The 23,080-nt window shown below is 27.9% G+C and overlaps 3 protein-coding genes and 1 non-coding gene across 8 annotated transcripts; 1 reads left to right on the plus strand and 3 right to left on the minus strand.

Moving 5' to 3' along the window:
- Positions 1-1,175: 1,175 nt before the first annotated feature.
- Positions 1,176-6,828, minus strand: Pnkp (Polynucleotide kinase 3'-phosphatase). The gene is made up of 6 exons (XM_074250563.1): positions 6,640-6,828; positions 3,502-4,217; positions 2,447-2,794; positions 2,100-2,381; positions 1,431-1,492; positions 1,176-1,363 (listed from the first exon to the last, which is right to left on the minus strand). Exons 1-6 carry the CDS (start codon positions 6,779-6,781, stop codon positions 1,240-1,242), a joined length of 1,674 nt encoding a protein of 557 aa, XP_074106664.1. The 5' UTR covers positions 6,782-6,828; the 3' UTR covers positions 1,176-1,239.
- Trnal-caa (transfer RNA leucine (anticodon CAA)) lies at positions 1,735-1,850 on the minus strand. Its single transcript has 2 exons — positions 1,813-1,850; positions 1,735-1,779 (listed from the first exon to the last, which is right to left on the minus strand). It is a non-coding gene; the product is annotated as a tRNA-Leu (tRNA).
- A 6,391-nt stretch (positions 6,829-13,219) lies between the features above and the next one.
- Cse1 (chromosome segregation 1) lies at positions 13,220-19,919 on the plus strand. Of its 3 annotated transcripts, none has more exons than XM_074250460.1 (11): positions 13,220-13,424; positions 14,137-14,282; positions 14,842-15,180; positions 15,274-15,642; positions 15,915-16,398; positions 16,786-16,984; positions 17,080-17,340; positions 17,482-17,877; positions 18,204-18,679; positions 19,052-19,227; positions 19,781-19,919. In XM_074250460.1, the coding sequence occupies exons 1-10, from the start codon at positions 13,340-13,342 to the stop codon at positions 19,192-19,194; spliced, it is 2,898 nt and encodes a 965-aa protein (XP_074106561.1). In that variant the 5' UTR covers positions 13,220-13,339; the 3' UTR covers positions 19,195-19,227; positions 19,781-19,919. The 3 variants fall into 3 exon arrangements, with proteins under 3 accessions (XP_074106561.1, XP_074106562.1, XP_074106563.1); XM_074250461.1 differs by having other exon boundaries at positions 19,680-19,818; XM_074250462.1 differs by lacking the exon at positions 19,781-19,919 and adding an exon at positions 19,337-19,475.
- On the minus strand, positions 19,462-22,430 carry LOC141532221 (ras-like GTP-binding protein RhoL). 3 transcript variants are annotated; one of them, XM_074250466.1, is made up of 6 exons: positions 22,197-22,430; positions 21,792-21,979; positions 20,792-20,925; positions 20,609-20,723; positions 19,902-20,019; positions 19,462-19,835 (listed from the first exon to the last, which is right to left on the minus strand). In XM_074250466.1, exons 3-6 carry the CDS (start codon positions 20,908-20,910, stop codon positions 19,633-19,635), a joined length of 555 nt encoding a protein of 184 aa, XP_074106567.1. In that variant the 5' UTR covers positions 20,911-20,925; positions 21,792-21,979; positions 22,197-22,430; the 3' UTR covers positions 19,462-19,632. The 3 variants fall into 3 exon arrangements, with proteins under 3 accessions (XP_074106567.1, XP_074106565.1, XP_074106564.1); XM_074250464.1 differs by having other exon boundaries at positions 21,792-22,054; XM_074250463.1 differs by having other exon boundaries at positions 21,792-22,430.
- Positions 22,431-23,080: the final 650 nt, after the last annotated feature.

Raw genomic sequence — 23,080 nt, forward strand, 5'->3', positions numbered from 1 at the left:
AAATCGGACGGTTAAGCATGAAAATACTCGATCATTTATTCAAAAGTGTCAATAAAATAAAACAAATAGATAATTAAATGGAGTGAATTATTAGTAACGGTGATGACTCGTGAAAAAGTAAAAGCCAAAGGGGTAGAAGTGGAAATAGGAGGGAGAGTAAGCAAAGGAGGGAGATTAGTGAGGGGTAGGTGAGAAATGAGATTAACCAATAGTTGCTAGTGTCGCACTAGAGGGTGTTATATCGTATAATTTAGTGGACAGTTTGATATACAAACAATCTTTAATGAAATTCTTGGTGTTCATTAATAAACGCATTATAGCCCACGTATACGACATTTAACTACTACCTTCGGTCGAGCCAAGTATCCCATACTAAATCCTCTATTTAACCCTTTACAACCTCTCCGTTCACTCCTTTTATCGCTAACCTTTTATTGTCTATCGTTTTTTAAAATAAAAATTTGACGCAGACGCAGATTCGGAAAATTTGAATTTGCCGCCTTGCAAAGCGACGAGACGTGATTAACAATTGCTCTAGATTTTTAAAAATTTTTAAATCAATTTTTTTTGGCGCCACTCTATTGATCAGTGATTATTTTTTGTGAATTGAAGCATAAAATATTTCAATAAAATAAAGAAGCTATTCACAAACATAAAATATTTTCTCCATAATAACTTAAATAATAAAAATTTGCACCGTTATGGCAGTTTTATGTATATTCGTTGGATTTTCTTTGATATATCCCCTCTCAGTATCCCACTAAAGCAGCATCCACCAGCATTACTCTATAATACAGAGTACAACCGAGAAATATTATTTAAATTAAACGAGACTAAACTAAGCGAACGAAGAGCATCGAAGTGGGAATGTAGAATAAGAGCTAGTGGGCTGGGGGTTGTATTTTCCGTCTACCTATACACTAGTTTTAGTAATAGACGGTACATACATACAGTAGTTATAATATAAGGGATGAAATAAGAGTGAGTAAGAGAGTGTAAGTATTCAAGTGTATAGGTGCCGTAATGCCGGCATGCAAATTATTATCGCCGTACGATAATTTAAATGCATATTTTAGCCCTACTATATCATTTTATTATTGCTTGAGCAGCTAAAGTTAAGTCAGGAGATACAGAATACCTTGATAATATATTTATGATAAAATTATGTGCCTAAATAACTTTTCATTCGATTTATTGATTCCAAAATATGATTTTATTTTATTAATTACATTTTTTTTATTATTTTTCCAGCAAGTACATCGAGTAGAGCTTACGGTTTGCTTCAGATTTAAATTTAGGAACGAAATTAACTTTTACTAGTTGAGAATAGCCTTCGTCTTTCTTTGGCTGGACGAAATTTTTGCTGTAATTTATTATTTATTATTTTATTAGCTATCGAATTATTTTAGGGTTCATATGTTGGTACTTACTAATAAGAATTGATAATGATGTTACTGACCACGGTATGATTTTTGTCGGTCAATTCACGAAACTGAAAGTTAAATTGTTTGATTAGTAGCCACTCTCGTAAATCACGACCGAAGTGATAAAAACCGCGAACCCTGCTTATTTACAAGGTAACAGCTCTGCCTTAGAACCCGGGTGAGTCCTACACTCCATTAGGTGTAGGCAGACTTCAATTATTAAATTAATTAGTCACCTTTCCCTAATTATCAATTTCGAATTCATTATCGGTATTGAAAGAATTGAAAAATTGAAAGAAAAAAAAAAATTTGTCAGAAGTGGGATTCGAACCCACGCCCTCATAGAGGACCAGAAGCCTCAGCTCCGCTTGGCGGATAAGGTTTCAATCTTGAGTCTGGCGCCTTAGACCGCTCGGCCATCCTGACAACAATTTTTTTCCCGCCTAAAAACTTAGTTAGGCAGATACCGTTCAGCTGAGTCTAATTATACCAAAAGGATCAGCAATGAGGAGATCTACGACCTAGCAGATATTCCCAGGTTTGATAATTTTTGCCTTACCCTCACTAGGAACTACTTTGTTAGTAGTATGCACGAAATTGATAACGACAATATTAAGAATCTGTACCAAATATTCAACGAAATGCAAAAAAAAAGTAATTTTAAAACAAACTTACCTTATTATTATGCTTAGCGTGTTCAGGAGTAGTGGTCATGATGAAGCATCTTATAGGAACCTTTTTATTGACAGCAACATCAATAAATCTCTTCCTAGAAGCTAAATCAGGATTAGTGTTATCAATGATAACACTCTTTCCATCATTTAATGATTTTTCCATCAACGCGATACATTTTTGCCAGCTTCCGAGCTTGTCGCGATTGACGTGGACATATGTTTTAAGATAGTTCTCTACTACGAATGATTTCCCGCTTCCTGGCCCACCAACCATCAAAATAACCTTGAAAGAAAAACAAAACAGTCGATTCAAATGAATTACATTTCGTGGCTGAATAATGAATTTACTTCTAGTCCAGATGACGAATTAAGAGAGTCCGAAGGTTCGAAAACAGACTGATTTATTGGCTTTCTAGGGTCGAATTTAGGCATCTCAAATTTGGCTTTTCCATATCCGAGAAAATGCTCTTCAGGAGTTTGAAATTTTACTCCAAGGTTGATCGCAAACAGACGGTCAGCGGATGAATGGTCTTTTTTGGCTTTCAGCATCCAATTTTTAGGACGTCCTGCAGCATCTCCCACAAAGAAACTCGTTGAGTAATCTATTTCAACGCCATCATTTTCATGCTCTGCCAAGTGTTGCCACATTCCGATCAACGGTTTTCGATTCAAGTCTCTTGAACCCGATACAAAAACCTTAAACAGTTTCGATTAATCGGCTTAATTTTTAATTTTAAATCTTCAGTAACTCGAGAAAGTTTGCTAAATTCAATGCATGCCTTCAGCATTCACGCCGTGGCCCAATTATTCAAATTAACGCAAATTTATTCTATTTTTAAAATACCTATCGGAACAAAAATGATCTGGCAAATATTGCAAAAACAAGAATAATTAAAAATACTTTCACTCTGGAAATATACATGTCTGTAAAATTCACTTCTAATTAAATACTTTCATACTAATTTATCAAGTTAGAAGCGATTGATGAAAGAGCTCAAAAGGTGTTTCCAAAAAAATATGATTTCTACAACTTTTTTTTTAGAATTTCTCAAAATTATCACGCAGAATTGGGTCAATTTTTTAAGCAATTGTTCAGTGGGACCCTTCTGAATACCGCATATCACGAATTGATCGGTCAAAGCGTTCAAAAGTTCTAAAAGTGGTTCAATCACACACAAACACACTGATATCATCCGAACTTTCCAAAAATTGGCCCAAAACCAAAAACTTCCCAATTTTTCCAAAAATCATTGATTCTTACACCAGCAAATTAATAAAACTTCGCATTAGATCATCGGAACACCATCAATGGGTCTTTTATCAAAATTTACACAAAATTACGGTTAAACTATAAAGCATTTTCAAACATTCACACTAGTCACGTGCAAAAATTTTGAACTCACCTGCAATGGAAGATCTAATTTCTCCGTAACCGCTTCAATTTTTCGTTTAAATTCCGTGATATTAGTTTTTCCGCTTTCAATACCATTCTGGTTCGTAAAAACGACAATTTTGAACCCATTTCCCATCAGCTCTTTTAGTTTTTTTGGAATATTCGGGTACAAAATTTTCCAATCACTCTCATTCTGCGGAAAAACATACCCCGACTTTGTTGTGATCAACGTATTATCCAGATCATAACCTGCGATTTTGGATTTGGCTTCACAATTTGAACTCGTCATTATGAAAAGACTTCCATTAATTGTCTGCCATTTGTACTTGGAATTCTCAGAGACTTCAGTTGATACTTTTGAAGAAGTTTTAGAACTTTGTGCGCGATCTGAATTGTTATCACTGACATTAGAATTTTTCATTTTTTTTCGGTCCAAAATCAAATCATCGTCACTGTCGCTGTCAAAACTACGTTTTTGACGAACGAGTGCTTTTTTTTCATTAGAACTCTCAGCCGTATGAGCAGAAGTTGTTAAAGTATCATCCGATGGTGGTGGAATGAACTCAAATTTATGACGATATAATCCGTAAAGCAATTCTAAAGTATCACCATGCTTAGCTGTGTATTTTTGATTTTTTTGGGTCTTAACGCCATTTAACCCGGATGACTTTTTGCCCAACTGTTCCACAATTATACATTTTTCATAGTAATGTGCAGATAAACGGACTATAATTGATAAGATTAATATTATTAATGCCTTATTGAGCATCGTATAAAGATAAAATATTTTTTTTTATTTAATTATCATGAATTGATAAAGTTCAGTGCACTAAAGATATTTTTAAATTAAAATTTTGAATTTCCTTTGAAGGATAAATTTTTTGAACCGTCAATAAGGAAATTTGATTGTAAAAATTAAATTTTTCATAATTTATATCGCGAGTTCACGTAGTTCACTAATCAACTGACACTTTGACACGGATATTTTTTCAGATAGCAAGAGAAATCATGATTCTACAGTTCTTATAAGAGATACCTAACGATTCTTCCCAATAACACTTTTTTTACTTTCTATACCGTATTTTTGAATCACTGTTATTGAAAATATGTCTATCTTTCCTGCGTTATTGGACGATTATCGAATTATATAGATAAACGTGTCTATCAATAGTAGCTTTATGTTTATTTGACGATCGTTTAACAACGATAAAAAAATATTAATAATTTTTAGATACCAAACAACGATTTGGTTCAATAGAAATATTTTTAATCCAAGAAAATTATTATTAAGAAAATTTTACAAGGATTGTTTTTTTAGCTTACAAAATTCTACAATTTTGATCAAAAGTATGTCTTCTTTAAAAAATGGAATCAAATTCCATTCCTCAAAAAATACAATTCTTGACTGATAGAAAAACAATCTTGATTCAAGAAATTTTTTTCTTCAAAATTTGAACTCTTAAAGCTAGATATAGATATATTTATTTCAAGAATTTTTGTCTCTTGGTTCAAGATAGGCGATAACATTGATTCAAGATGTTACCGACTTGTGTTAAGAATGGCTTTTTTTTTTGAGTCATTAATTTACTTATTTCCAAGAAATAATTTTTTTTCGGTACAACAATTAAAGACTATTTAGTTTTTGAAATCTACTTTGATGAATTATTTTAAGTTTTTTAAACGATAATGTTATTTTGGTTGAAAAACTAAATGTATCGATTGAAGATAATATAGCTCTTAAGCCAAGAAAATCTAAATCAAGACAAGAAATTCTTAAAGCAAAATATTCATTTGTCTTCCAAAATAAATTCTTAGATCAAGAAAATATCTCTTGAGTCAACATAAATTTTCTATCAATATAAGAATAGTTCCGTTATTTTTTTAAACTTTATATTTTGAAGAAAAACTTTTGTCATTGAAAATACCACTCTAAACACACTTTTTTACTTCAATATATTTTTAAACATATTTGAAAATAATGAAGTGCTTTTAAAGAATGAAATTCTTTAACTGAATAAATCTAAACAACTCCAAACAATTATTTAGTTCCTAAGACTAAATCACACAAAATGAAATAGAAAACGTTTTAATCTAAATTTTTTTTATCTCAATGCAAAAAAACGTATAGTTATTACACTTTGGGTTTCTTTTAGAAATCGTTTCTAAACCAATTGATATATCACTAGATAAATATATAGCAAAAATTAATGTTTTTTATCTACGTATTGGTAACTATCTTGTGTATATTGTCTACTAATCTTTCAAGGATGAAGTCGTTAATTTTTTATCTTTTAACTTGATTAGTTTCCAATCATTGCACATTAAGGCAACGTTGCAAAAGTGAAAGATTAATTTTGTAACATGTTTTTTTAATCTGTATTGATTGCGTATGAAATACACTATAAAAAATTAAGGGAACAAAAAAATTCCAAAAAAACACTTTTTTCAATTTTCTGTCGTTCATTATATCTCTCGAACGAATCAACCGATTTTGACTGGATTGGCAGCAATCGACGTGGTTTTTCAAGGTTAAGAGCTAATTAGTTTTTAAAGTTGATCGATAAAGCCGTTTAAAAGTTACTAGAATTCAAATTTGCGCACGCAAGCATTTATTGCGCGCGCATGAATTTAGGATTTGCATATATTTTTATGCTTTGATATATTTGACCAATCACGTTACGAATAGTTTGATTACATGATATATTTTCATATTTTTCATTTAAATTATAAGAGTTGATTTTAAAAAAATTTTTTTAGTTTTTTTAAGAGATCTCAAAATCTATCGGTTTTTTTTTTTCCATTTTTTTTCCCATGATTTATTTACTATAAAAATTTTTTATAATTTCCTCATTAAATTAAACCTAACCAATTAAATGTCTTCCATTCAAAATACGTTTTTAAAAATTACAATCACGCTCTCTGAAGAAAATCAAAATTCTAGATTAAAATCTAAAAGACGCAATTTTTTAAATAATTTTTCCCGCATTTTTTCAAACTCCTCTTCAACCCAAAACATAATTTCAATTACTTAAAAATTATTTTCAATAATTAAGACATTTCTAAAAATTGCCAACAAAATTTTTTATAAAACTGTCAGAAATTAATTCTGTAAATACTAATTTATGAAATAAATATAATAAAAACTAACCTTGCTCTCGAGAACATTTACTGTCAGTTATTTTAGTATCACTACTGCGACCAACAATAACTTCTTTTTTATTCGGTAGAAAAATAGGAGCATGTAAATTGTCTTCTGTATAAATATAACAACTTGTTGTTTCTCCAGACATTTTACTACTTTGACGCACGTGTAAAATCTAGAATGTTTATTTACAGTTTAGATTGACGTATTATTTCCAATATAAGTATACTAGTCGGTATATCTGTCAGCTGATTGCATGGAAAAGAAGAAAATAAACCTTACCTTTTTTATCTTCAGCGATAGATATTACTGTGAAGCGCCAATGTCGGACTCGCTTAATCTGTTGATAACGCGGGAGATTTTGAATTTAAAAATCGGAGCAAATAATTATTTTTATTAAATTAGACTTTAAAATTTTATTTGATTTTTTGTTTTGTTAATTTAATCTATTCATTTGTTATTGAATAAATAAGTGTTTTTTTTTTTTTTTTAAGTGGGGCATAACGGTCCACTTAAGCTAGTTCTTTCTTTTTGTGATTTCTAACCATTACATTTGTTTATTTTCGGTTTATTTAGAATAAATCAGTCGAAATTTTGCAGAAAATCGAAAAAAAAAAAATTTTTTTTTCTGGGGCAAGATCGGCCGTTCCCCAAAAAAAAAATTTTTTTTACTGAAATCATTACCATTAAAATCTGGAGATTCTTTTCTCAGACCACGATTTTTACGAGTCTTAACTCTCACCAAGAACTCAAAAAAAAAAAATTCAAAATCAAACAAAAAAAAAGGACCTCAGTTAAATAAAAAAAAAAAAAAAATTCATTCAAATTATTTAAAAGCGAACTATAACTGCATCAAAATTTAAAAAAATCACCTTCTAAAAAATAAGGAGTTAGACCAATAATAATAAATAAAATTAATATATTTATTATTGAAGAAAATAATTTTTTTAATGCTGGTCTAACTTTTATTATTTTCACCGTTCAAATAACGAAATATAATTCCATGCTACTTCTTTTTTATTGTTATTTCGATGCTGTGCAAAGAAATAAATGAAACGTCCGTATCGAATGCATGGAAGATATAAAACGAACCCTCAAACGTATAAATAATAACTGGATACCTCTCAAATTTAACAATCAGTAATAAAGGTATTTATTTTTAGTAAAAAAAATATTTCTCTAATTATTTTGAGATCTTTTAGCGTCCAGAACCACCAATTTTTAAAGTAACATCTGTATCAATTAACGAAGCATCATCTCAATTAGTACTCGAGGGTAGTTTGAGTGTAGGTGGGGAAAAAATAATTGATCCGAAGTTCGATGGTTGAAAATAAAAATCAATTAAACGCATGTGTAAATAAATTTATCTGTTTAATTGTTAGAATATAAACAGTCGTTGTTTCTTATGTTAAAAAGACAAATTCATGCGTCACCTGTATTTTATGACGTTTTTACACTCGGACCTTTTACTTAGCCCAGAGTTAAGTTTAAAGTTCATGCCAGGAAAGAGAAACGACAGTTAGTAAACTAGCTTCTTCGTCTTGGTGTCTCAAGAGTTGGGCGCGAAAGTGGCTTAGCGTATCCCGTCTTGGATATTATATTATTTTGAATACATTATGTCTTTTCTCTTGGAATTATTATACATATAAATTGCCTTTATTATGATAATGCTCTACTGCAGATTAGCTATAACTATAATGGTAAATTAAGTGAAAAATAAAATTTTTTTCTAGGCTTCATTGTCATTTAGTGTTTTACTGGTTCAATCGGAAAAATTCGATGGAACATAATTTTTCAATAAAATTAAATAGCAACTGTGTGACTGCCGGGAATTATGAACTATAAATAAATAATATAGATTATAAAAATATTCAGATGTCAGGTAATTTAATTTTAATTGTTTATAAATATCAAAAAATTATCAAGCCAAAGTTTTCTTATATATAATCCGTAAATCCCAGCAGTCAAATAGTGACTGCAGGTTTCTAGTTTTATATCAATTGTCTTCTTTAATAATTTGGTATTTAAAAAACTTAATTATATGAATAATTAGATAGATTGAAATAAATTAAAAAAAAAAAGTCAATTATATTTCCCAGAGTCTGATGCAGGTATCGAATAAAAAATTTTTTAAAATTGTATAATTATTGAAAAGATCCTCACCATTAGGTTTCGCCAATTCCGTTAAAATATGCTGGGTAGCAAACTGTGGAATAGGCACGAATTCATTACTCTGAGTAACACCATGTTTTTGCGTTTGTCCTTTACTCGCAGAACTAGTGACCAAGTAAATAACGGCGTCTTTTTTGCTCCAATTTTCTAAAGGCTTTGCAGCGTATTCTTCCAATCGTTGCATCACATAGACACCGAAAATGTCCATTACTTTAGCGCCGTAATATTTGGCAAGTACTTTGACTAAATCACAGGCAGCACGACGACGTGTGTCCACGTCACTACCTTCAACGTCCCTGCGGATGTACTCCTCCGGATTGTCTTCAAACAGTTCACTGTCCGACTCACGGAATTCAATGTTAGAGGTGTTATCAAATTCGTACATATGTTCCGCAAGGTTTCTGGATTTTCAAAGAGCTCACGATAGTGAGCTCGATCGGCGACGGTCACAAGGAATTGCAATGAATTAGATACTAGCTATAAATAAATCAAAATTATAAGTTTGCATTTAATATTAACAGAAAAAATTCAACAGAATATTTTTTGCAGATTTTACAGAATTTTTCTGTTAACTTCACAGTAAATTTTCTGAAAAATTTACAAATTAATTCTATTTAAATGAAGCCCCAAGCTTATAAAAATTTTTTTAACGTCTTTAAATATGTCAAAATCAATAAAAAATGTGCTACGATCTTTATTTGAAAATGAAACAATATAAATATAGAGTTTATGTTCATATGCACACATTCATACTCTTTATGAATTTTAATTAGTGTTTTGTATATTTTATTTAATGTGTGTAGATTTTTTTTATAGATGAAATAAATAATAAAAAGGGGAAAGCGAAAAAGAGTGCGCCGGTATCATGAGTCAAATGTGTGTGGCTGGGAGAGATTAGCCGCAAAGTTATATTGGGATTACACATGTGAATCCATTAAGCTAAATCATTTTACGTTTTTTTATTATGTTTTTCCAAATTAATGAGGATGGAAATTTAAAAAACAGGATTTTGCTGGACACGATAGAGTGCAAAAAATTTGAAAAAAATGACTGAAACATTAAAAATTGTCTGAAATTAATAATAAAATTAAATTGATTGAAAAATATTAAAAATTTTCATTTATCATAAAACAGATAAAATTTTTTGACCCGAGAATTTTTCACAGAAAAAAATAATATCTATAATTATAATTATAATTACAACAGAGGGTGGTACAGTGGTTGTGTAGATATTCCCGGATGTTTCAGTCGTAATTCATGTGTTGTGTGCGCGAGCTGCTTCGTCCTTGCTCTTCATTCCTTTCGCTCTTTACTCTTGCTCCTGTTACTCACAACTTCTCCCCACACTACAACTCTCGACACTCTTACACCCACTCATCCAGGCTGTTTACTCGCTGAGAAGACTTGGGACAACTTGTGTGTTGGCAAAACTAAAACCGTTAATTCTCAGCCGGTGAGCAACGATGAGAGCGCTAAAGATATTTCGAAGACGCTGAGAGATTCGCTAAATTAACGTAATGTCTTGGACTCATAATGTGTCTGACCTAAACAATATCACTACTACTTCAGTACTCTTCTACATTACACCCATAAATGTTGCCGAGTAATATAAGTATTGACGACACAACTCACCAAAATTTTATTATAAGAGGAAAAAAAAATATTGTTACTGAAGTCATCTATTAGATATCGACTCGTAGATTCTTACTGTAGCAATGTGTATTCCTACAAGAGCACTACTCTAGGGCTACTGGAGCGATCTGTTAGTTGGCTAGAATCGCTAACCAACATTTTTCTTACAGCGCCCTCTTACCAGACAAAACGATTTAAATACTTAATATTTTATATTTAATAACAAAAAATTTTATTATTCTATCGATTCAATCTTTTATTAATTATTATTGAAAAATTATACGGATAAATAAAAAAGAATAAGTAATTAAAAATTATAAAATAGATTACATATTAAATTAACAAGTTTTTGATAATACTTATTTATTTTTCATGGAGCATTTAAAAAAAAATTGTCACAAGAATTTAAGAATTTTCAAAGTTTTATATATTTTTTGATGGTCAATTTTTTAAGAAATTTTTTGGAGGAGTTTTAAATAATTTGTTGGATCTATAAATTTGTTCCACCACATTTTTCATTAAATCATTTGGATTTGATCCTGTCATTGCACTAATTATTTTCAACTTTATTTAAAAACTACCCAAACTATTATTATCTCTATTAGAAAGAACAAAAAATTAATAAGCCAAGTTTTTTTTAATCATAATTCATAACTCTCGACAGTCGCATATGAATTACAGGTTGCTAGTAAATAATTATATTAATTTAGGAGGTTATAAAATGTGTCAACAAACAAGACTGCACGCAGAATCTGAAACTTTTACCCCTCAACGAGGCATTTACCCCCACAGCAATCCCGTATGGCTCTCCCAGCGCACCGGCTTAGCTATTTTAGCCAACTACTGTATTCCTGCCAGAGCAATCTACCAGATGGCTCTAGTAACTCTCTAACAATTGGTTGAGTGGGGATAGCTATTATAGCATTACAATATTTTTTTCCGTGTAGTTTATTATGTTTCTAAAGTCTCTAAATATCCACTTTTATAATTTAGATGAAAAATATGAAAATATATCATGTAAGCAAATTATTCGTAACGTGATTGGTTGAATATATCATCAGCATGAAAATACATGCAAACTCTAGTCAAAGCGCGCGCTTGCGCGCGCAAATTTGAATTCTAGATTTAAAATTTTTTCAAATCTCGTCAAGGATTGAACGGTTTTTTTGGCTTTTAATTCTTGTGATTGGAGTATTTATTTTGTTATAAATTACAAAGATTCTGCTTCAATTATTAAAAAAACAATCAATTTTTCCATGATTTTTTAGAAAATTTTGGATTTAATTTAACTCTATTAAAGTAGATCTAGACTTTTTCCCAGGAACTGAGGACATTTTTTAAAAAAAAAATTTTTTACACTAAATTAATCTATTTTATATGATAAAAAATTGAATAAACTAAACTAAAAAAAATGACCAACGAAAAAAAGAGAGAAGAAAACAATTATTTATTGAATTCCGTCTATCGTTGCATTAAACCAGGAACAAAGGCTAATAAATAACAGGACTGTTGGATCATAAAAATAACCACGACAAATTCGATAATGCACTGTATGCACTGTGTAAATGCTGGCTCGCGCATTAGTAGTGATGGTAGTGGATGGAAGGTGGTTGCGGACATACAATATACAATATACAAGGGGGTGGAAAAAAATTTACGATAGACCTGCGTTGTCACGTGCGCACATAAAAAAAAATAAAAATGAAACAACGGAGAAGAGAAAGCCACATCGCAAAAAGAAAGTAAAGTCAAAATAATGAAAAAAATACAAGACACGCGCAAACACGATCGAACAGTATTTTATAATACTTGGTGTTGACTGCTAGGTAGAGTCCACTACGCCCTCCGAATATATTTCGTTCACATCCTCTTCATTCCACTCGTTAACTCTAACCCTCAATTTTTTATCTTTTTTATTTATTTATTTACTTTTTATTAAAAAAAATTAAAAAAATGGCCAACGATACTCTTCTTCTATTCTCTTTACTCGTTTTTCTTGCATTTATTAAACTCACGGACATTCGAGACCGCATTCGCGGCGGTATTTAATGAACGATATGTCAGTATATTGTGTGTTACGTACACAATATATCGGGAGAGGATTTATTATTGGTAAAGTAAAAAAAATTACAGAGGAAATATAATAACGAAGTTTTGAAGAAAAATCACGTTATTAATCTCTATTTGCGAATATGAACAACTCATTTTTCATTTATTTTTTTTTTAATTAATAAAATATAAATAAGTAATTGTCATTTTTATTAGAATGTATAGAATATTTAACAAATATAAATCATGTCAAAAAATTTTGTGCGTGGTCAAATAAAAGGTAACATCAGGTTGAGATTATATCTTTAAAAAAGTCATTAATTACAAAATTACATTATTTAAATATTTTTTTTGTCATTCTTTTAAAAATTGGAAATTTGATTTTTTTGTTTAAAATTTTTCTAAATTGAAAATTTATTTTTCATTTTTAGGCTCAGAATATGTTTACAAAACGATTGGCATAAAAAAAAATTCAAATTATATTTTTTTTTAATTTGGCGCGAAATTCAAATTTTTCCCGCCAAAATTTTCCGTTTTTATTTACTTTGCCCAGGTCCTACTGACGGCAGTTATAAACGTCTTCCCTCGCACGGTAATACCATCATTGAGTTTCAGCTTGCTTTTTTAACAACCTACGATAAAGATCGCCGGATTGTAGTGTACAAAACAAGCTTTGAAGTAGATGGCGCCTCTATCGGAACCAGCTGCGACTTAACTAAGAATTGGCGGAAAATGCCGGCATAACTTTGTTGTATACCAAGATTACTCATAAGTTTTATTATTTTTAAATCATAAAAAATTATTTACTGGAATAAAATTAATTAAAAACTTCAGCTAATAAAATTTTATAAAAATGGAAATAGACGAGAGAAATGTGTTAACGTTAAGTAGTTATTTAAAACATACACTCAGTCCTGACGTTAATGTTCGTCGTCCTGGTATGTATAACCTTATTTAATTTTTTTATGAAAATTAATTTAGCAGGTGCTTGATAATTTTAAGAATTTTTTTTACAAATAATTATCTCAAAAAAAAAATTAATATTTTGTAAATTAAAAAAATTAAAAATACAATTTTTTTTTTTTAATTTTTCTGAGCAAATTTATTTATTTAAAAATTATAAAGCGACTGCTAACTTTTATGTCAAATAATTTATCAGATATTTTATAATTTAAAAATTTTTAATTTTTTTTAATAAACAAATTTGTTCAAAAAATTATTTTTCAAAAATTGCATTTTTTTATTTTTTAAATTTCCGCGTCAATTTTTTTTCCTTATTTTTTTTTTTTATATAATTTGTTTACGGCAAAAATTCTTAAAATTATCAAATATCTGCTGAATTAATTTTCATATAATTTATTTGTTATAAAAAAATTATTAAATATCTGCTAAATTTATTTTTATAAAATAAATTTAAAAAAACAAATTGACATGTAAAAATTTTTTTAAATTTCAAATGCAATTTTTTAATAATTTTTCGGAACAAATTTGTTAAATAAAATTAAACTAACTTTAATTTCGTAATTTTAGTGAATACTGTGCTTTTGTAAATTCTTGAATTTTATTTATATTGTTAATAGGAATTAATAAAATCTTAATAAAATTAATAAAAATTAATAAAATATTAATATGAATTTTTATTTTTTTAAGCTGAGAAATTTTTAGAATCTATTGAAACAAATCAAAATTATCCAGCACTGCTATTACATTTAATTGGCAAACAAGATTATGATTCAACTATTCGTGTTGCTGGAGCTGTTGCTTTTAAAAATTACATTAAACGTAATTGGAAAGTTGTAAGTATTTATGATTATTATTAATAAGTATTTAATTAAAAATTTAAGTCTTGAAATTTTAATAATTATTTTCTACATTAAAATTAATATTTTTTTTTATTTTATTTTTAAAAAAATTTTTTTTTTAATTTTATTTATTTTTTTTTTTTAAATGTAAATAATTATCAAAAATTTATTTACTAAATTATAAAATTATTTAAAAATTTTTTTGATTTTTTTAAAAAGTTGATTTTCATTTGTATCATTATAAAGTTAGCTATTGGTTAAAATCACGACTTTATTTTTTTTTTTGTTACTTAAAAAAATTAAATAGTTATTTTTAATATTATTTGATCATAAAAAATTCAATAAAATTAAATTTTTAAAAAATAACTTGATTTAAAATTAAATATTCATTAAATTTAAAAATATAAATGTTCAAAAAAATTATTTATCATATTTAATGGTTAATACATTAAAAAAAAATTATTTAATTTTAAAAATATAATCTTTAATAAATAATTAAATGAATTTTTATTTTTACAAAAAAAAAAAATACTAAATAAATAAATTTTTCCAGGAAGAAGACTTATCAGATCGTATTCACGCAGTAGATCGTGATACAATTAAAAACTTAATTGTCAATTTGATGTTGCATTCACCCGACTCGATCCAAAGGCAATTATCCGACGCTGTATCGATAATCGGGCGCCATGATTTTCCGGACAAGTGGCCTGATTTAATTGATCAGATGGTGGAAAAATTCAACACCGGAGATTTTCATATTATAAACGGAGTGCTCCATACTGCACATTCACTGTTCAAACGTTATCGCTATGAATTCAAGAGCCAGAGCTTGTGGACGGAAATTAAATTCGTACTGGATAAATTTGCAAAGCCTCTCACAGATTTATTTCTCGTAAGGATAAACAAAAAAAAAAAATGACGTTTTTTTTTTGTAGTTTGAATTCAATGATTATTTAAAAATTTAAATAAAATTTTTTTTTTTTAGGCAACCATGAATTTAACAGAAATTCACGCAAACAACACTGAAGCTCTTAAAGTTATTTACAATTCATTGACGATATTGTCAAAAGTATTTTACTCATTGAATTTCCAAGACTTGCCGGAATTTTTTGAAGACAATATGGATACGTGGATGAGTAATTTTCATCGTTTATTAACAGTTAGTGTACCAGCCTTACAGACTGATGACCATGAAGAACCCGGTGTTATTGAACAATTAAAGTCACAAGTTTGTGATAACATTGTTTTGTATGCACAAAAATACGATGAAGAGTTTCAAAAATACGTACCACAATTTTTGGAGGCAATTTGGAAATTATTGTATGAAACTGGACAGCAAGCTAAGAATGATACGGTAATTAATATTTTTTTTTTTCAATCATTTTTTATATTGTTTCATTTTCAAATAAAGATCGTAGCACATTTTTTATTGATTTTGACATATTTAAAGACGTTAAAAAAATTTTTATAAGCTTGGGGCTTCATTTAAATAGAATTAATTTGTAAATTTTTCAGAAAATTTACTGTGAAGTTAACAGAAAAATTCTGTAAAATCTGCAAAAAATATTCTGTTGAATTTTTTCTGTTAATATTAAATGCAAACTTATAATTTTGATTTATTTATAGCTAGTATCTAATTCATTGCAATTCCTTGTGACCGTCGCCGATCGAGCTCACTATCGTGAGCTCTTTGAAAATCCAGAAACCTTGCGGAACATATGTACGAATTTGATAACACCTAACATTGAATTCCGTGAGTCGGACAGTGAACTGTTTGAAGACAATCCGGAGGAGTACATCCGCAGGGACGTTGAAGGTAGTGACGTGGACACACGTCGTCGTGCTGCCTGTGATTTAGTCAAAGTACTTGCCAAATATTACGGCGCTAAAGTAATGGACATTTTCGGTGTCTATGTGATGCAACGATTGGAAGAATACGCTGCAAAGCCTTTAGAAAATTGGAGCAAAAAAGACGCCGTTATTTACTTGGTCACTAGTTCTGCGAGTAAAGGACAAACGCAAAAACATGGTGTTACTCAGAGTAATGAATTCGTGCCTATTCCACAGTTTGCTACCCAGCATATTTTAACGGAATTGGCGAAACCTAATGGTGAGGATCTTTTCAATAATTATACAATTTTAAAAAATTTTTTATTCGATACCTGCATCAGACTCTGGGAAATATAATTGACTTTTTTTTTTTAATTTATTTCAATCTATCTAATTATTCATATAATTAAGTTTTTTAAATACCAAATTATTAAAGAAGACAATTGATATAAAACTAGAAACCTGCAGTCACTATTTGACTGCTGGGATTTACGGATTATATATAAGAAAACTTTGGCTTGATAATTTTTTGATATTTATAAACAATTAAAATTAAATTACCTGACATCTGAACATTTTTATCAACTATATTATTTATTTATAGTTTACAATTCCCGGCAGTCACACAGTTGCTATTTAATTTTATTGAAAAAATTTTTTTTTCTAGTTAATGAATTACCAGTGATCAAAGCAAGTTCTATTAAGTTTATCATGACATTCCGATCAATTTTACCTCGTGAAATTGTTGTAAGCTGTCTTCCGGATATTATTAGACATTTAGGAGCAACAAGTATAGTTGTGCATACATACGCAGCGTGCGCTATTGATAAAATTCTGTCACTAAAAAATCCAGATCATTCACCATTGTAAGTATAATTTTTTTTTCTTAAAAAAAAAATTAGTAGTTTTTTTTTTTAATAAATACAATGTATTAATTATTAAATATTTATTTATTTAACAGAGTTAAAGTCGAAGAAGTATTACCTCTAGCATCGAATTTATTAAATGGATTGTTCAACATTTTATCAATGCCTAATTCAGATGAAAATGAATACGCGATGAAAGCAATAATGCGCAGTTTTGGAGTTTTAAAAGACCATATATTGCCATACCTCGGAGAATTACTGCCAAAATTGACCGAAAAATTGACAGTTGTTGCGGGGAATCCCAGTCGTCCCAATTTCAATCATTTTTTATTCGAAACTCTCAGCTTATCAATAAGGTAATAATTTTTAGATTTAAATTCAAAATTTTTGCCGCCAATATTCAAAAATTTTTGCCGCAAAAATATCAAAAATTTTTTCTATAAAAAATTGAAAATATTTTAACTTAATAATTAATTTTTTTGCAATTATTATTATAGGATTGTTTGTAAATCAAATATGGGTGCCATTGAATCATTCGAAGCTGTACTATTCCCAATTTTTCAAGGAATACTTACTCAAGACATCCAAGAATTTATTCCATACGTTTTCCAAATACTTGCATTGTTACTGGAGTTAAGGACTGGTTCTGAAGTTCCTGATAGTTACATGGCATTATTCCCTTGTCTTTTAGCGCCGTCTTTGTTCGATCGTCAAGGAAACATACATCCATTAAATCGTTTATTGCAGGCGTATGTTAATTTAGGAGCACATCAAATAATTGCGCAAGATAAAACTAGCGGGTTGTTGGGAGTTTTCCAGAAATTGATTGCATCCAAAGCCAATGACCACGAAGGCTTTTTGTTGATGCAAGCGATCATACAACATTTTCCAGCGTAAGTTGATAATAATTAAATAATTTAAAATATTTTTAGAGGACTAGTAAATTTTTTTCTAATTTTTATAAAAATAAAAATTTCTATGTCTGATCATTTAATCATATCGCGTTGCTGATGTTATAAGAGCGTACAATAAAAATCCTATTTTTTTTTCTAAGTCAAAAAAAAAAATTTTAGTTTGGAGAATTTTTTTTTTTTTTTTTTTTTTTTTCAAGTTTCAAAAATTTTTTTGGACTTAGAAAAAAAAAATAGAATTTTTATTATACGAGGGTTCTACCTTAAATTAAAAATGAAATAAAAAAAAATTTTTTTTTTTTTTTTAGTGAAGTACTCCAACCGTACATAAAGCAAGTCTTCGTTTTACTATTTCAAAGATTGTCGTCTAGTAAAACAACAAAGTTCGTAAAAAATTTAATAGTATTCTTCGCATACTATGTAATTAAATACGGACCAACGAACTTCATCCAACTCATCGACGAGATTCAGCCCCAAATGTTTGGAATGCTCGTTGAACGCCTAATTATAGTGGACTTGCAAAAAGTATCAGGTGATATTGACCGTAAAATTGCGGCTGTAGGTATCTCAAATATCGTGACAGATTGTCCAGCGATGATCGAAAGCTCGTACAATGTATACTATCCAAAGTTGCTGGCAAGTTTGATTGAATTTTTTGAATTACCTCAAGACAATACTGTCAACGGAGACGATTTTCTTCCGGAAGTTGATAATGATCAAGGTTATCAAGCAGCTTACAGCCAGTTGATCTGTGCTAAAAATCCGAAAAAAGATCCTCTGGAAGGTAAAATAAATTTTATGATTTGGTTATTTTATTTTTTTTTTTAATTGGAGTATAATCCAGATTACAATGAGTATAATCCAGATATCATTGAGTATAACCCCAGATTATAATGAGTATAATCCCAGATTATAATGACTATAATCCCAGATTATAATTATAATCTAGATATCACTGAGTATAATCCAAATATCACCCAGTATAATCTAAATTATACTAACTACTATCCGAAATTTTTTTCACTACAGATATCACTGAGTATAATCTGGAATGATATCCAGTGTTATCTTGTTCTTTCCGTGTAGTTTAAAATAAATTTTTTTTTCTGACATTCAGTCACAAGAATTTTTTAACAAGAAAATATTTTTATTCCAGCGATTCCCGATGTACGATTACATTTAGTTCAAGGACTCAGTAAATTACAATCAGGACAACTGAGTGGCTTATTACAGCAACTTCCAGCGCCCAATGCTATGCATCTAAAAAATTATCTTCAATCCGCTGGCATCAATCTTTGAATGGTCTCGAGTTCTTCTAAAAGAATAGAGCAGGTTATTTTTTAATTTACTCATTGTGTCGAATTTTTGAATCTGATTCGTACTTTTAAATTTATATTACTATTTTCAAAATATTTTTAATCGCCATAATTATTTTTTTTAGTAATTAATGTTGGAGAAATTATAATATCAAATTAATAAAACAGTTTTTACTCTCATAAAATTTTCTCGATTTCTTGGCATATTTATTGAGTAATATTTTTTTGCAAAAATACAAGGATTATAAAATTTAATTATTACACAATAGTTTTATTAAATGTCACATTTTAAAAACTACAGTAGTTGAAAAAAATTTTTTTCAGTTATAATTTGTTTAATTAAAAATTAAATAATTTTTTTATTTTAATTCAATTAATTTAAAAATTTTCCCGTCAAAATAATTAAATCATAAAATGATAATTATAATAAATAACAAAATTTTTTTCTCGATGGTTTCTTCAAAACAGCTTTAATAGAATCCGAGAAGACTTCATCAAGACCCTCCTGGAGTTTAGCTGAACACTCTACATAATTAAACGCATGAATTTTCTTCTTCATTTTTTTACAGTCAATTAATGAAATAAAATTTTTCGGGTCACCGTTTCTTAAATCACCTTTGGTACCTGCAAAATATTATTATCAAAAATATTTGTTGAGTCAACAAATTTAGAGATAAAAAAATAATTTACCAACGAGAACAATTGGGACATCAGGACAGTGAAATTTTATTTCTGGATACCATTTACTTAGAATATTTTCAAATGAACTACTTGCTGTTATTGAGAAGCACAGTAAAAAACAGTCTGTCTGTAAAATAAAAAATGAAATGTTTAATTTAAATTTTTTATTGTTTTAAAAATACATATTTAATAACAAACTAGCAACCTTGCAGTCACTATGTGACTGCCATGACGTGAACTATAAATAAAAAAAATTTTGGTTTAATAAATAATTAATTTTGTTAAATTGCACTGTACTTTCTAAAATATTGACTTTTTTTTAAATATAAACTCATTCTGATGTTACACTCATCAAGAGCTTTCATTTGAGTACCCACATGCATTTTTCAAATATTTTTCATATATACATATATATAATATATATAAATATATATAATATATGAAAAATTGATATGGGTACTCAAATGAAAGGTCTTGATAAATGTAACATCGAGATGAGCTTATATCTTTAAAAATGTCAATAGTTCAAAAGATACAAGGTCATTTCTTAATTATGTATCTAGAGATATTTTCGAATGCAGCCGAAATACTTATCATTAGAAATTAACTATTGGTGAGAATGGCTGAAGGAATAAAAATTTTTTTCACATTAATTTTATTCTTGAGAAAAATTTTTTTTGCAAACAAATTAAGCGCTGAAGTGAAGAAATACTTACATTTGGATATGACAATGGTCTTAAGCGTTCATAGTCTTCTTGACCCGCTGTGTCCCACAAGGTGACATTAAATTCCTGTCCGTCAACATTCACACTATCAGAATAATTATCGAACCTAAAAATAATCCTTTGAAGTAAATCATTGAGATTGATATATTTTACTATATTCTTCCGATAACTTACACGGTTGGTACATATTCGGTTGGAAATTTTTTTGTAGTGTATGTGATTAGCAAACACGTTTTTCCAACCATTCCATCACCCACGGCTGTTATTTTTATAGGTTTAATGCGTGAAGTCATTTTTATTCCTTTTAACTAAAAAAGTTAAAAATTTTGAAAATATAATTATATTTCTTCACTGAGAAAAAAAAATGCGGCGAAGAAATAATTTGTTGGAAATTTTCAATTTTATTTCTGAGCTGAAGAAATTTAAATTTTTCTTACAGAAATTTTCTGTTTGGAAAAAATTTTCTAGATTTAGGAAAAAAAAAAAATTGAGAATTTTTATTCAAATTTTTTTCTTCTTAAATTTAAAAAAATTTTTTTCAACTAAAAAATATAATGTTAAAACAATTTTGATTTATTTTACTAAGAAGTCAATCATCCCAAAATTTTCGTTTTTTTTTTTCAAAATTAAAAAAACATTTTTAAATTTAAATAAAAAAATTGAAAAAAAAAAAAAACATTTTTAAATTTAAATAAAAAAAATTTCAATTTAAATAATAATAATTTGTTAGAAATTTTTAACAATTTTATTTACATTTTTTTCACAATAACTTTTTAAAAAAAAGTTTTCTAAATTTAAAAAAAAAAAATATTTAAATAAACAATTTAAGAATTTTTATCTAAATTTTTTTTTTCCTCAAATTAAGAAAACTTTTTTTCTACCAAAAAAAAGTCTGTTAGAAAAATTTTAATTTCTTCAACTAAAAAATTTAATATTTATGTCTTCCTGTAAGAATTTAAAACCCTTACGTGTCTAAAATAGTCAACACAAAAAAAGTTTAAAATTTTACTAAGAAAAAATAAATTTAAAAAAAATTTTTTTTTTCATTTCTTCCCAAAATTAGAAAAATTTCACTTTATTGAAACTGTAAAAATTTTAGAAATATAAAATATTAATTTCCAAAAATATAAGAAGAAAAAAAATAGATGATTTGTTTAAAAAAAAAATTTTTTACCTCATCTATGGCTCACCATAAAATAAACATCACTTTTTGGTAATAATTATTGGTCATAAAAATTTTTGATGAAGTATTTATGATATAATTAATTTCCAGTTAAAATTGAGTTCTACTTAAAAGAGAAAGGAAATAATGAGATTATAAATGTTAGTTAAAGTGTCATATCTTTTTCCACAATCTCCATCCTGTGCGGCATAAAATTTTGTCGTTATCAATAACTCACTCCTTATCTATTTTATTATTATTTTTTAACCCAAGATCTTCTCATAAAAAAAAAAAAAAAAAAAAAAAAATCTGGCAAAATAAAATTATTAAAAAATTAAAATATTTAAATAAAAAAAAAAAAATGATTTAAATTAAATTCACTAAATTTAAATATTAAAAAAATGTATCCCAGCTCACAGTTCACTGCACTTTTAAATCACATAATAAAAATTATTAAATTGCAAATTAATTATTTCTTCTTTTTCATAAAAATTGAAAATTATTTTTTTTTTAAATTATTTTTTTAACAATCCAAAAAATAAAAAATGTATTCAATAAACAAAATACAAGAGCGAGGTCAATGTAACAACTTGCTGAAGGTAACTCGGATAGAATGACGACACTAGTGATGAAAAATACATATTGAATAAGCACGCACGTTGGTTTTTAATGAAGACAAATGGGGCATGATATTCTATTGCGCATGCCACAATGAAGAACCTTAAATAGCCCGCAGATTTTTTATTTATTCATTAATTAATTATTTGCTTAAATTGAAACTAAACAAAAGAACTAGGCAGAATAATTATTTAATTATAAATCAATAATGATCCTTGAAAGTAACGAGTGGATTTTATTTTAAGGATACTGTATTAAAAACATGAACGACAAATGAATATTTGAATTTGAAACAATGTAAAATTACCGTAAATACACTTCAGAAAGAATAGTTGCTAAAAAAAATCAAGATTATACTCATTATAATCTTAGATTATACTCATTATAATCTGAGATTATACTCATTATAATCTGGGATTATACTCATTATAATCTAGGATTATAATCATTATAATCTAGGATTATAATCATTATAATCTGGGATTATACTCATTATAATCTAGGATTATAATCATTATATAGCCATTAGTAAAAAAAAAATTTATACTTTTTTTTGGCTCTGCACTGAAAGAAAATTTATTTTTGAAATTTCTAGTACCTTTTTATATTTTTATAAAATTATTATCCATAAAATGAAATGACTATAAATAAAATCATAACTAAAATCTATTACTATTAAAATT

Source organism: Cotesia typhae, unplaced genomic scaffold (assembly GCF_013202065.1).
Source record: "Cotesia typhae breed Kobodo isofemale line unplaced genomic scaffold, CoteBio_Ctyphae contig_59, whole genome shotgun sequence".
Taxonomy (NCBI): Eukaryota; Metazoa; Arthropoda; class Insecta; order Hymenoptera; family Braconidae; genus Cotesia; species Cotesia typhae.